Source organism: Drosophila guanche, unplaced genomic scaffold (genome assembly GCF_900245975.1).
Source record: "Drosophila guanche unplaced genomic scaffold, DGUA_6, whole genome shotgun sequence".
Taxonomy (NCBI): Eukaryota; Metazoa; Arthropoda; class Insecta; order Diptera; family Drosophilidae; genus Drosophila; species Drosophila guanche.
In genome coordinates, this window is record NW_022995761.1 from 145,514 (window position 1) to 157,807 (window position 12,294).

General features: G+C 41.5%; 3 protein-coding genes across 4 annotated transcripts in view; 1 reads left to right on the forward strand and 2 right to left on the reverse strand.

The window, feature by feature from the left end:
• Positions 1–60: 60 nt before the first annotated feature.
• Positions 61–277, reverse strand: LOC117590884 (GTP-binding protein ypt2; the record flags this gene model as incomplete). The annotated part of the gene is made up of 1 exon (XM_034283913.1): positions 61–277. A coding segment is annotated over one exon (192 nt), but the record flags the coding sequence as incomplete, so codon positions are not given.
• Positions 267–587, reverse strand: LOC117590841 (GTP-binding protein YPTC1-like). The gene has a single exon (XM_034283834.1). The coding sequence runs from the start codon at positions 584–586 to the stop codon at positions 278–280; it is 309 nt and encodes a 102-aa protein (XP_034139725.1). The 5' UTR covers position 587; the 3' UTR covers positions 267–277.
• Positions 588–4,624: 4,037 nt separating this feature from the next.
• Positions 4,625–12,294, forward strand: part of LOC117590864 (protein sprint) — a 131,305-nt gene continuing 123,635 nt past the window's right edge. Inside the window, exon 1 of one of the 2 annotated variants that reach the window (XM_034283879.1) lies at positions 4,625–5,220. The gene's annotated coding sequence lies outside the window, so the exon portion shown is untranslated. The remainder of the gene's footprint in view (positions 5,221–12,294) is intronic. The other variant, XM_034283882.1, reaches the window with a different exon arrangement.

The window sequence follows — 12,294 nt, forward strand, 5'->3', positions numbered from 1 at the left end:
TTACCAACAGCAACGGGATCTATTCTTAGCCACAAATAAACTGGCAGCATCCTGCCGTGGGGATTTCTCCTCGGTGGGCTTCAGGCTAGGTTTCATGTATCTTCAGCGAGAGTGTGGCAAAGATTTGGTCAACATTAACACCACTCCGGGCAGATGCCTCACAGAAGGCGAGACCCTTGTTGTCGGCAAAAGTGAGTCCCTGCAATTGGCTTATCTTGCGTCTCTTCAGATCCTCGCACTTGTTGCCCACCAGGACAATGCACACATCCCGTTTGCTCTACCTGTCGATCTCATCCAGCCAGCACTGCAAGCTTTGGAAACTGGATGGACTTGTGGTGTCATAGACGAGCATAATGCCCTGCACTTCACGGTAGTAGCTGGGCAGCAGTGGTCGGAAACGCTTCTCCCCGGACGCATTCCAGATGAGTAGCTGAACAACCTGCCCGGCCACCTCAATGTAGTGCATTCCCACCTCGACTCCCACGGAGCTATGGTATTTGGCCGTGAATTGTCCGGCCATAAAACGTTGTAGCAGAGTGCTCTTGCCCAAACCAGAATCGCCCAACAAAAGTATCTTAGAAAGCATCTTGAACAGTTTCAGTTATAGAATTATTCACAGGAGCTCTCAGTCGATAAGGTTAATGGTTATGTCAAAGGTAGCCTGATGACTTACTTGTTCGCGTTTGAAGTTGGATATGTCTTAAAAAGTACCAGCCATCAGTGTTAAGTGTCTTAAAGGCGCTCTTCTCTCGTCAGAAAGATAAATGGATGTATACTTACGACCAACTGTTTCCTGTAAATGTCTATAAAAATTAACATTAAACTGCCAGTGGGTGGTGGGCGGAGGTTCGAGTTCAAACTGCTTCAGGACCCCGCGGACAGCCATCATAATCATTCCCGCATCTGATGGCGTTGGCAATAATGTTTGCTCTCGGTGATTAACGCAATTAAACAGGTGCTCAAAATTATGTTTCCAGTGGATTAGCTCCCCCATGTACGAGCTGTACGAGGGGAGGCTTAGCTTCGGGAGTCGTCGACGAGCAATTTTAGGGGATGGATTGGTATTGGTGGACATGGTGGATCAGGGATGAGGGATGGGAATGCGTACGTCCGCTAATAAGGGTCACATTAGCAACATGCGCCACAAGTTCGCATTATTTCTGAGCAGAAGAATGGGTGCTTTCGGATGTTATGGGATGGTGGGTGGATGGGGATGACGTTAAAATTTCATTAGCATCCCACTGGTAAAGCTTGACCTGAAGCGGTCCACCTTGATGGCGAATGGATGGTTGCTTGGGTGCCTTAATGTGACTGCTCAGGTGTTCGTGGGTATACGTTTCTTATAGTCGGTTCCGTTGTTGCTCTGCTCTGCGCCCCATTCCACTTATGCAATTGCCACTAAAATGGTTTACACACCCTGGACATAATGAGCCACTTGCTCGGAACGATTTACTCAAATTAAGTTCACAATTTCAGCCATTACAAGACGCTTCTAAGGTGTATCAACGGATGCATACCCTAGAAAGCCTTAGATACTGAAAAGCTCTTCTCCCTGACTCTAATTGACTACCCTGGAGAGACTCATCATCTGCTACCCTTAAGAGCGACCCTGGAGAGACCACAAAAACTGCTAATTGAAGAGTTTTTGTTACTGCCTGACGTTGATGTGTTATTCCCATGTTTTATTGTTAAGTAATACAAAGAATAAAAACAAAACCAAAAGCCCAACAAACAATAAAAAGTAAACTATTTAATGACAGTCGGTCGGAACGGCAGCAGCCCACACAAACGTCCCAGAATCGGATTCAGAATAGGCCTCAGACTCTCAGAATAGTTCAATGGATTGCTACTGGGACACAGACCAGAAATAAGTATGTACGTATTAAAAGTGAATAAAGGTTGAGGCATACGACAGAAAGATACCCTGTAGGGCAGTATGTATTACCTTAATATTCGAATCTTTCTCTTATTCATGGACTACCTTGATGTCAAGCAACGCGTTGCGCGATTCACAATATTTTCGACTGCATTTGCACTTTGAAAGTTTATTGGATCATGCAAAATAATTAATGGAAAAGAGAAGTGGGTGTACAGCAGAGAGTGCCATGATCCTGATGCGCTGTTAGTGCCCATCCAAGTGCGTGCATACCTCTCTGCCACTCTACACGGCATGCAGCGCAACAACAACAACAATACTAAACAGAGGGGGCAAAAAGAAAAAGAGAACACGCCCCGCTTTCGGGGACGGACGAGTAAAAAGTAAACAGAAAAGCCATTAACGGTTACAACAACACCAGCAGCTCTTATTGTTGCTGTTGTTGGAGTTCTTTTTATTGGAATTGCTGTTTGAATAGAGCATGAACAAAAAAACAATTACCATTTCGCAAAAACAAAGATAATTTGCGAATGAGATCGACAACTCGATACAAAGGCGAGACATGGCAGGAGGAAGCCTTGAGAGAGTGAGAAGGGAAGAGAGAGGAGTACTGGAAAGAGATCAGCTGGAGCAACACAGAACATTGGAAAAGAAAGTTGCTGGAGTGCTCAAAGAGCGAATGAATGTGCCTCACCTTGTTCAAATCATAAAGCAACTATATAAGGAGGTCTTGTCGGCAAAAACTGTGGAAAAGTGCGAGTGAGAAGTGCGAGTGAAAGGGCTCTCGCTGTAAGTGTGAGGGCATATAGTTTCTTTATGCTTATATAGTTGCTTATGGTTCAAATAAACCTTGTGGAGCAGAAGGAGCGATCCACATCTCTCTATCTCTCTCTCTCACATCAGCTGCTCTCTTCCACTTTAAATCTTACTTATTTGAGCGACAAACAAAAAGCCTAATAAACATATTCCATCAAGAGTTACCATTGCCTGAAGTATCTCAAAGTACAAAGTTAAAAAATATTCTGTAGATCACTTTTGGTACTTTTATGTGGTCTCAATTGAATCATCGATAACCTTTCGCATTCGAAGCTAATAAAAATATGATTGAGGTCAATGCCAAAAAGCCGAGCACGTTGCAACAACCTACAAATACAATGTCAGTGTAAAGTGTCAACAGTATTCAGAGTTCGGCCTGAAGTGTTGACCCCAAATTCGGTGGCAATTGGGCTCTGAACTGAGGGCAGGGGTGGGTCTGACCCGATGCACCGACCCAGTAAAGTGCGTAATCCACAAAAAATCAGAAACCCACGAAATGCAAGAAAAAATAATAGAGAGGAAAACCAAAACAAATCTGGTTTAAGACGTGACTTGTTTATTACGCCCAACGAACTTTCTATGGGAAGGGCCGCCATCGCCACCGCCGCCGCCACTTGGCACTTGGATAATCTTGGGTACTTCACCGCAGGGCCGGAGAGCATCCCAGCATTCAGATTACAGAGACAAAGATATTGAGGAAAACATGGAAAAAGTATCCGCCGTACCTCTTCTTCCCATGGAAACAAAAATCTGATTTGGACCGATTTTGGATGTATGGATTGGGGAACTGATTCTATGGGAATATACACCAATTATAGATAAGGGAGATAGATCTACTTTGCAGTATTATTAATCAAAACTTAATCTAAATAAATCCACATCCTTAGGCAATCTTCCTCAAAAATATATAAAAATGCTGTGGGAGAGCTAGACTGGGATTCTAAACATTTCGAAAATACTTTCGCCAATTAGCAATATCTCCAAACTGGCAAATATACATGTAAACGATTTTCAGCAGAACATTTCGCTTTCAACCGATTTTCAGCTTATGTTGTCATATTGTGTGTAATATCATAACTTTGGAAAAACAGTGCGCCAATCTTCTGCTGCTGATGCTGCCTGGCTGATTTTATAGCCTTCCAGGCGGAGGGTATTATTTCAATGAGGATATGTTTGCCATGCGCCAGAGAAAGCATCTTCGATTACATATGAAAATATTAATAGGAACTGATCGAAGCTTTTAGCAGTCTCTTGTTTATATTTCATAGTTGCAGTCACAGATAGCATAACTGTTTCCCTAGCAATGGGTCTGGAAGTGTATCAAAAGCTTCGCCTTTCGATGCTCATGTTACTCACTTGTTGTTGCTGCTATTATCGCACACACAAAACACACTGCTGCTGCCGCTGCTGCTGCTGCTTCTGCTCTGTCGTGGTTATTCGTTTTGTCTGCGCTTCGTTTCGTTACTTTTGCTTTGCTGTTTCCATGAAGAAACTATATAAGGAGGTCTCGTCAGAAAAAATAAGCAGAACGTGGAGTGAAAAGTGCGAGTGAGAGGGCTCTCGCTGTAACGGCAACGACAATGGAGTGTGCTGATTAACCCTTTGAAGGCAATGTGAAAAAAACATAATAATTGTTTCATAATATAATTTTTAATAGTTTGCTACATGATAGTAGTCTTTGTTGTGAAAAAATAAAACCATTTTGAAAAAATTTGAAAAAAATTTCCGCACACCAACCTTCTGCGTCGACAAGCAAACGATCACTGAGAATTAGGAAAAGCAGCCAGTAACTCTGCCACCGACGAGGCCTCCTTATAGTTTCTTCATGGTCACTGACGCAGCCGCAGTTGCTGTCGTTGCCTATCTCAGTCGCTGCGCCGCCGCGGCGGCCGAAAGAAACCGAAACCGAAACGGTCATTATTAATTCGTACGTACTCGCCGTCGCAGTCATAGTCGCGGTCGCCGTTTTGCGGTTGCGGTCGCAGTCGCCTGTCGTGTGTGGTTTTCCCTCTCCATCCCATAAGAACCGTTGCAGCCCGGCGTTTCGTATTTTGTCGCAGAAGAAGACCAGAAGATTTTCCCCGCGCTCAGATCAATTCATTCGTTTGTCGTCGTCGCGCTTAATTAAATACTCTTATTTTTTTTCCCCCTACTTATTATTTTGTGTTGTGTTGTTCCGACATCCCAATTATATATAGCTTAATTGTTTAATAGCAACCACAGCAAGAGCACAAAGAGCAAAAATAAGTAAAGTTAAGTGCGAAAAGTAAAGTAAAGTGAAGTTTCAGTAAGTGAGTGAGTGTGAGTGATTGAGTGCGCGAGTGGTGCTGCCCCTGTGTGTGGGTAAACAATTGGAGCAGCACAGAAGAAGGCAACCCCCACCGCCCCTCACAAGTGGACATTGGACATACACAATACGATCGCCCAGAGGGCTATTGCTTGTGCACCAACTCGGATTTCTGTCTAGTACCTGGTGCCGCCTTTTGCGGCAAGTTCAAGTTCAAAGAGAGGAGAGAGCTTCTTTATCGGTAAGCATACTCTCAAATTGACAGCGCCCACAACTTTACATGAGGGGGCGGTGTTCTCTCTTAGTCTCTTTCTCAGTCTTCCTTTGAGCATGGCGCTCTCTCTGGAAGCAGCGTGCGTGTGTGTGTCTCTCTCTTTTACTTTTTGCGTGCATTGCACCTTTTTGGGCCGTATTCCTCTTTGTGTCGTCGTTCGCTTTCAATGCATTTTGACAGTGGGAATGGCTAATCGTTCTGGCATTTTGCATTCTCCACGGCCGCCACTTCTGCCGCCACTACACCCTGCGCACATTCCTTCCACCGTTTTTCATATCCTACTCTCCCTCTCCCCACCTGTACTCCACTGGCACTCTCTGACATGCATTCGCATTCGCCCGCACCTGATGATAAAACACTAACAATGCTTTTATCGGGCTATTACGCTGAAGCGATACCCTTTGTAAGAATTATCAGCTTTAAAATATTTGTTTGTGGACTGCTCGAGAAGACAAATATGCAGTTAACGTTTCTTACTGTTCGAATAATAATTTCGGCTAGAGCAATGCTCACAGAGCTGTGATATCCTGTGTGAACCTCAAATACAGTATACCCTTGAAATTTCATTAGTACTGGGTATCCCCAAAAAATTGTTGATGATTTCTACGGATTGCCGCTAATCAGCTACACGTTGGATCTTTCTCTCAATCTCTCACTTTGTTTGGGAGTGTGTGTACACTCTTCTACTGGGGCAATCTCTTTTGTGACTCTTCTTATCTCCCCTTTTTTGCCGAAAAATCGAAATTTAAACCAAATAATGTAAGAAACCACCGCAAAACGTTTTGCGTTGCGGAAGAGTCGTCCACCTCTATTCTCAAATGCAACACTACCCAATGACTGACCGTCTGATAAGTCCGAGGGTATGTGCACACAAAGACATACATATGTACTTATGTATGTATAATGTATGTACATAAGTATGTGATTACCGCCATTACTTGTGTCTGATATAGAAATTCTCATGCAGTTTACTGTTGTCATAGACTCCGTATTATCTCAATAGTCTTATCAATGGGTTGCGCTGGTTCCGGCTGGTCAATGTTCCTCTGCAGGTAGTAGCCGTGTCTTCTGGTTTTGTGTTTAGTTTTGATAGCGATCGTGGCTGGCACATATGATAGTAGCTTCTAATGGTCTGAATCCATTTGTTCAAAGGTAGAAATCCATTTAGATACAGATATTTACATGGGTGTGTGCAATCTTTGCTGTTTTCTTGGGTTTATGGGATCGTTGACTTTTGATATTTCAACAGAAATTATTTCTGCAAACTCTGCTAAAAGTTATTCTGCAAAAATTATTCTTCAAGCCAAATCGAAAGCTGAGATTGTTATTCGAATAAATTCAAAACTCACAGCTGATCTGTAGACGACTAGTAAATGGTTACACTTAAGATCATAATTTCCAAATAGATTATGAATCAGCTCAAAAAATGTTACGAAATCAGTAAATTTTAAAGTGAATGTTTTCTATGAGAGAGTGTTGTAATTATTAATGATGTTATCGATATGGAATTTCTTTAATGATTCCCCATTAAAATGGGTGATATTTGACAGCCCTAAATCCAATGATCTCAGCCGAATTTCATGATAGATATTTGGTCATCGCCCACACATCAATTCGCATATTCGAATGCTACGCGATCTGTTTTTTATACACTGTACTCGAAGAGTAAATAGGGTATATTTTATTTTTGGGGAATAACGGTTGTATGTAACGCACAGAAGTATATATGTTCTTGATCCGCATCAATAGCCAAGTCGATTGAGCCATGTCTGTCTGTCCGTCCGTCCGTCCGTCCTTATGAGCGCCTGGATCTCAGAGACTATAAAAGCTAGAGCCACCAAATTTTGCATCCAGACTTCTGTATGCTCACAGCTGTTACAAGTGTATTTCAAAAATGAGCCACGCCCCCTTCCGCCCCCGCAAAAGGGCGAAAGCCTCCCAAACCTAAAATTTTAAAGATAAAAGAAGACTAAACACGCCATTCCGTAGGGAATGACCATATCTATCAGATCTTATGGATCAGATATTAAAGCCACAATAAAGAAATCAATTTTCAGTGGTTAAACACACCCTGTCCCGCAGCTTTTGTTGTTATTTTTACACATTCTCTCATTTACACTCTGCCTCTGCCTCGTCTCTGCCTCTGCCATGACTCTGCAGTATTTGGCTCTAGGGAAGGGGGCGATCTAAAGGAGCGTGTTGGCGTGAGAAGTGTTGTAGATGTAGATGACAGATGAAGAAAAAATTTTAAATTTGACAAATAACCGCTTGAGTACAGATGTAGTACTGAGTGCCGGTTATAAAAGTTGTGACGCTTAAGAAGCGTCTCACACGTCCCTTCTCGTTGGCGTTGAATTTTGCTGTATGATCAGCTCTTGGGTCCAATGATGGATCCATAATGTGGGGGCGCAACAGCAGCGGCAGCAGCCTCACATTAAGTTTTTGTTTTGGGGGCTCTGTGCTTACGCTAACGTTTACTTCTGTCGACCAAAGCAACTGTTCCAATAGAAAGCCAGTTAACAAAAGCCACGCTCCGGTTCGAGGCCAGGGCCTGGGAAGACGGTCAACGATCCAGCGATCGATCAATCCATCGATCGGGTCTGGTCTGGTCGTCAGCGTCTAAATATAGATTTCGACAGTATTTGTTCGGCAAATATTGGCAATGAGTGTGCAGCAGCCCGAACCTGCCTCAATGCCGTCTCAGTTTCTGTATCTGTGGATCTGCGCCTGTATCTGCGTCTGTTGCTGCACGTGTTGTTGCTGCTCTGGCCCCCACGCGACATTCAACATGCGGACATGCGACAATATTCCATTTCTCTTTTTATGCGAGAGGCGGAAAATTCCTTTTTTTATCCAAGAATTCTACTTTATTCAGCTTGTATTCCATAACTAAAGATAAAGCAAGGATCTATCATGTCATGAACAATTTTTAGGTTCCATTAAACGGAAGACAAAATATTTATATTTCAATCTTTTCCCTTTTTTCGCGCCTGCTTGAAGAATCTTTATCTGTGGGATAGCTTCCTTAATAACTTGTTATCTATTTGTCAATATTTTGCTTGTGGATGCTCTTTAAACATTATGCGTACAGTATCTGGAAATCTATTTCTCCATCTGTATCTGTATGTGTAGAGATGTATCTATGTATATCTACGTATATTTGCTAGCCTTCTCTCAGCTCCCTGTACCCTGTCCACCGCCTCTTCCTGGTTGTGTGTCTGCTGCTGCTGCTGCATCCACATTTCAGACATTCAGACAATGCCCGCGTATTCATAAACAAGGCATCTGTCCATCCCATGCTCCTGGGGCTCTTGGGCCACAATATATTTTTTTTTTCAGCAAGTTGGTACCACTTCTTGCCACGGCTTGTGTGTTAGTGTTTGTGTGTGCTGCTGCCGTTGCCATGCGATCGCTTGCTTGCTGCAAACAAAAAAATATTCATTTCGGTTTTTCTTTCTTTTTGTCTTAGCTCTGTTTGTCTCTCTTTCGCTGTCCCTCTTAGTCCCTCTTTCACTGTGTTTGCCAGTCTTTTACACTAATTTTACTGCATTTTTTTGTTAGCTTTTCTTGACAGTAGATGTTCTGGTTGTTTGATGGGTTTCTCCACCTTCTCGAGGGCAAAAGTGCGAGTAGATATGAAACACAGTAGTCTACTGAAAATGCTTCTACAGGTAGAAGTATGCCCTCAACGAATGGATAAATGTGAAATCTTAATGATCCCTGATAAAAGCACAGACACAAAATTAACAGTACTCCAAAGAACTGACCTTTGGCAACACAATTCGAATTGACATCCGATACAGATGAAGTTACAGATGCATGCGTAGAGTGGATACAGACAGACACAAGTATGTATGATATGCCTCTGATATTCGACATTAATTGAAGGGGCCTTCTGTGACGTAAGTGAAGCCTCAAATGCAATTGCTGCAGCAGCACATAGATTGACGGACACTCAAGTGGCTCTCAATTCGATTCGAGATGGCAGCAAAACTCCTTGATTAAGGAGGCGTCTTATCAGTCAAGGAAAGGGCAGTGCGAGTATCATATCAATTGATTTATGGCGTTGATGGAGAGAGCGGCAATCAATTGAGTATCTGGCCAGAATGCGAATCACCTTCAGCCTCAATTCCCCAATTGATTGCCGGACGACAACAACGATCGCCACATCATACTACGAGTGTATCGTCATTCAGATGTGGAAGGGAACGCCTGTGTGCGTGCTTATCATTCAATTTACAGACTGTTCTCGTTTCTTGTTTCTGTGCCACAAGAACAAGCAACGAGGCATCTCTCCTCAGTCAGCAGCGATAAGTCGAAGAAAAGATAACGCTCGACCCCGAAATCTCAGGCGAAGCACAGAAGAAGACTTTAGAGAAAGATGCTACTTGCATCTATATCTGTATCTGTGAAGCAGCACTAAAACTCATTTCAATTTCACGCTGTTATTTAAGCTTAACATAAATTCAATAAATAAACCAGGGAAGGTACGAAAACCAAAGCCCAGACGCAACATTCATTATACTCGAAATTTATACAAGCCGCTCGGATGGGATCGCGCTCGAAATATTGATATTGATTATTGATATTACCATGCTCCCAAGTACGAGTATTTCTCTTATTTGTTTGTATGTTTCTTGTGTGCACGCAGTAAACACGCTAACAATTTATGGCCTGATGAAGTTGATCCACAAAAGATGATCTAAGATAAAAAGTTATTCAAAGATAAGAAATACACAATGTGATGGTAAATTAATGAATCTTTAAGCTTTCCGATCTATGATGAAAGAGAAACCCCTTCTACGGAAGCTCCGCTGTAAGCTTCTTATATATTTGTAGATCTTATAATCTTCTAAATTACACATTCACAAACTCTGAAAACCTATTTTGTTTTAATTGCAAAATTATATAAATGGTGCACGTATATTTATTTTCTAATTTAAACAACTATTTGTTACAGATGGCCATTAAATTACACATTGGTTTGGAACAAAAAAAACATGTTTTTAAATATTAAACTAAAGGGAATGAAAAGGGACGTGTGAGACGCTTCTTAAGCGTCACAACTTTTATAACCGGCACTCAGTACTACAGTACCTTAGCGGTTACTTGTCAAATTTTACATTTTTTCTGTTTTACATCTGTCATCTACATCTACAACACTTCTCATGAGACCACGCTTCTTTAGCTCGCCCCCTTCCCTAGAGCCAAACACTGAAGAGTCATGGCAGAGGCAGCGGCCGCACACTGCGCGAGGCAGAGTGTGAATGAGAGAATGTGAAAAAATAACAACAAAAGTTGCGGGACAGGGTGGGGTTAGCCACTGGAAATAAATTTCTTCATTATGGCTATAATAATGGTCCAATCGGATCCCAATTTTGTGATCTGCTTAGACTCTAAGCACATAATTTCCTGTTTACTTAATGAGAACAGAGTTGACAAAGGTAATAAGGAATCTCCAACCCTAGTATATTTTCGAATGAAGTCCAAAATGTGTGTCCCAAAAATATGTGCTGTGATGGTAGATGCGTAAAGGTGGAAACCAATATTATTTTATTAATTTTCGAATTAGAGCTCTCACTGATATTATTTACACCTCAATTGATCATCTGACTTGCAGACATCTCCTCAGAACTAATGCGTTCACTTTTTTACCAGCTATAAAAAACGCTTAACCAAAAGCCGATCCCATATCCAAGTATTCCACAATAGATTAAATGATATCTGCCTGCCTGAACTTCTCGTAGCCGCATAGAATCCCATTTAAACTTTAAATTTTAAAGCCATCTTCCCCATTTGATCAACAATTTATTCAAGTGAAATAAATAAATACGAAACTTCAGCTCAGCAACCCAAACGAAGCGCTAGTTTTGTATGCATTTAAAGCTTTTGTAATGAGCTGCTGCTGCGTGCGACTGCGTGACATTTGTTTTCACACTTCTCGTTTGATGGCCACCGATATTTCGGTTAGTTGTTGTTGTTTGTTTGTTGCGGGAAATGTCGTCACGAGTCGAATGCATTTTAACCTTATAGCCACATATACTGTGCACACATACATATCTCGTATCTGGTATCTGAACTGTTCACAATTTCATTTGCAATTCAACTTCCGTCAACCATCCAACCGTCAGCCGTAGCACTTTGTGGAATTTTGAAACAAGAAACAAGAAAGAGGAGGAAGGCTGCGGACATCAGTGACCGAAACGTTTGGTACTCTTAAATATTTTAGAATTAGTAAACATAATATTACAAAAATAGCGGAATTAATTTTAATTAAGTTCTTAAAAACTTAAAGCGGTTTTTTTCTCTATTGGTAGCTGGAATTTTCTGGATCAATTTCTGACGCTCGATATGGTATTTCTGTTTTCCCCATGGCAAAGGGAACTCAGTTTGGGATAAATGTTTTATCTGCATAGAAAGGTCTTAAAATTGTTTGTTAATTTGTTTGTTGTTAAAATGAAAAATTAGATGAAAATTATCATACCCTTTGCCATGGGAATAACAGAAATACCATAACGACCGTCAAAATTGTATCTGAAAGATACTACAGATACGTATTAAAACTGAAAATGAAATGATTATGTAAATGCAGAAACTGAAATAAAAATGTAATTAATGAGCATAAAATGCGGAAAAATGTGTGGATATATAATATACGTGAAACGAGTTTTTCCATTTGTCAACATCTACATCATCATCATAATCGTGTGCGTAGTGATGGGGACGAGGAGGGACTGAGGGGCCTGAGAAATTGTCAAATGAAGTTGTGGCCGCACAAAATGTTTGGACAGAGCCAGAAAGAGCAAAGCAATTGCTCTGCACGGGGTTTTAATTAAAAAACGTATGAATGTACGACGACGAGTGTATCTGCAAGATACATTCAACATTCACTTTTTTCGGTTTTTTTTTCTTGCTGTATGTAAGTTTGTCGGTTTCACCATTTTTTTTTGTATTCAATATTTCTGCAGGGAAAACTTTTACCCTACCGCCCCAACTCACAAATCTTCGATCTTTTGATTTCGTAGCAAAAAGCTCCTTCAA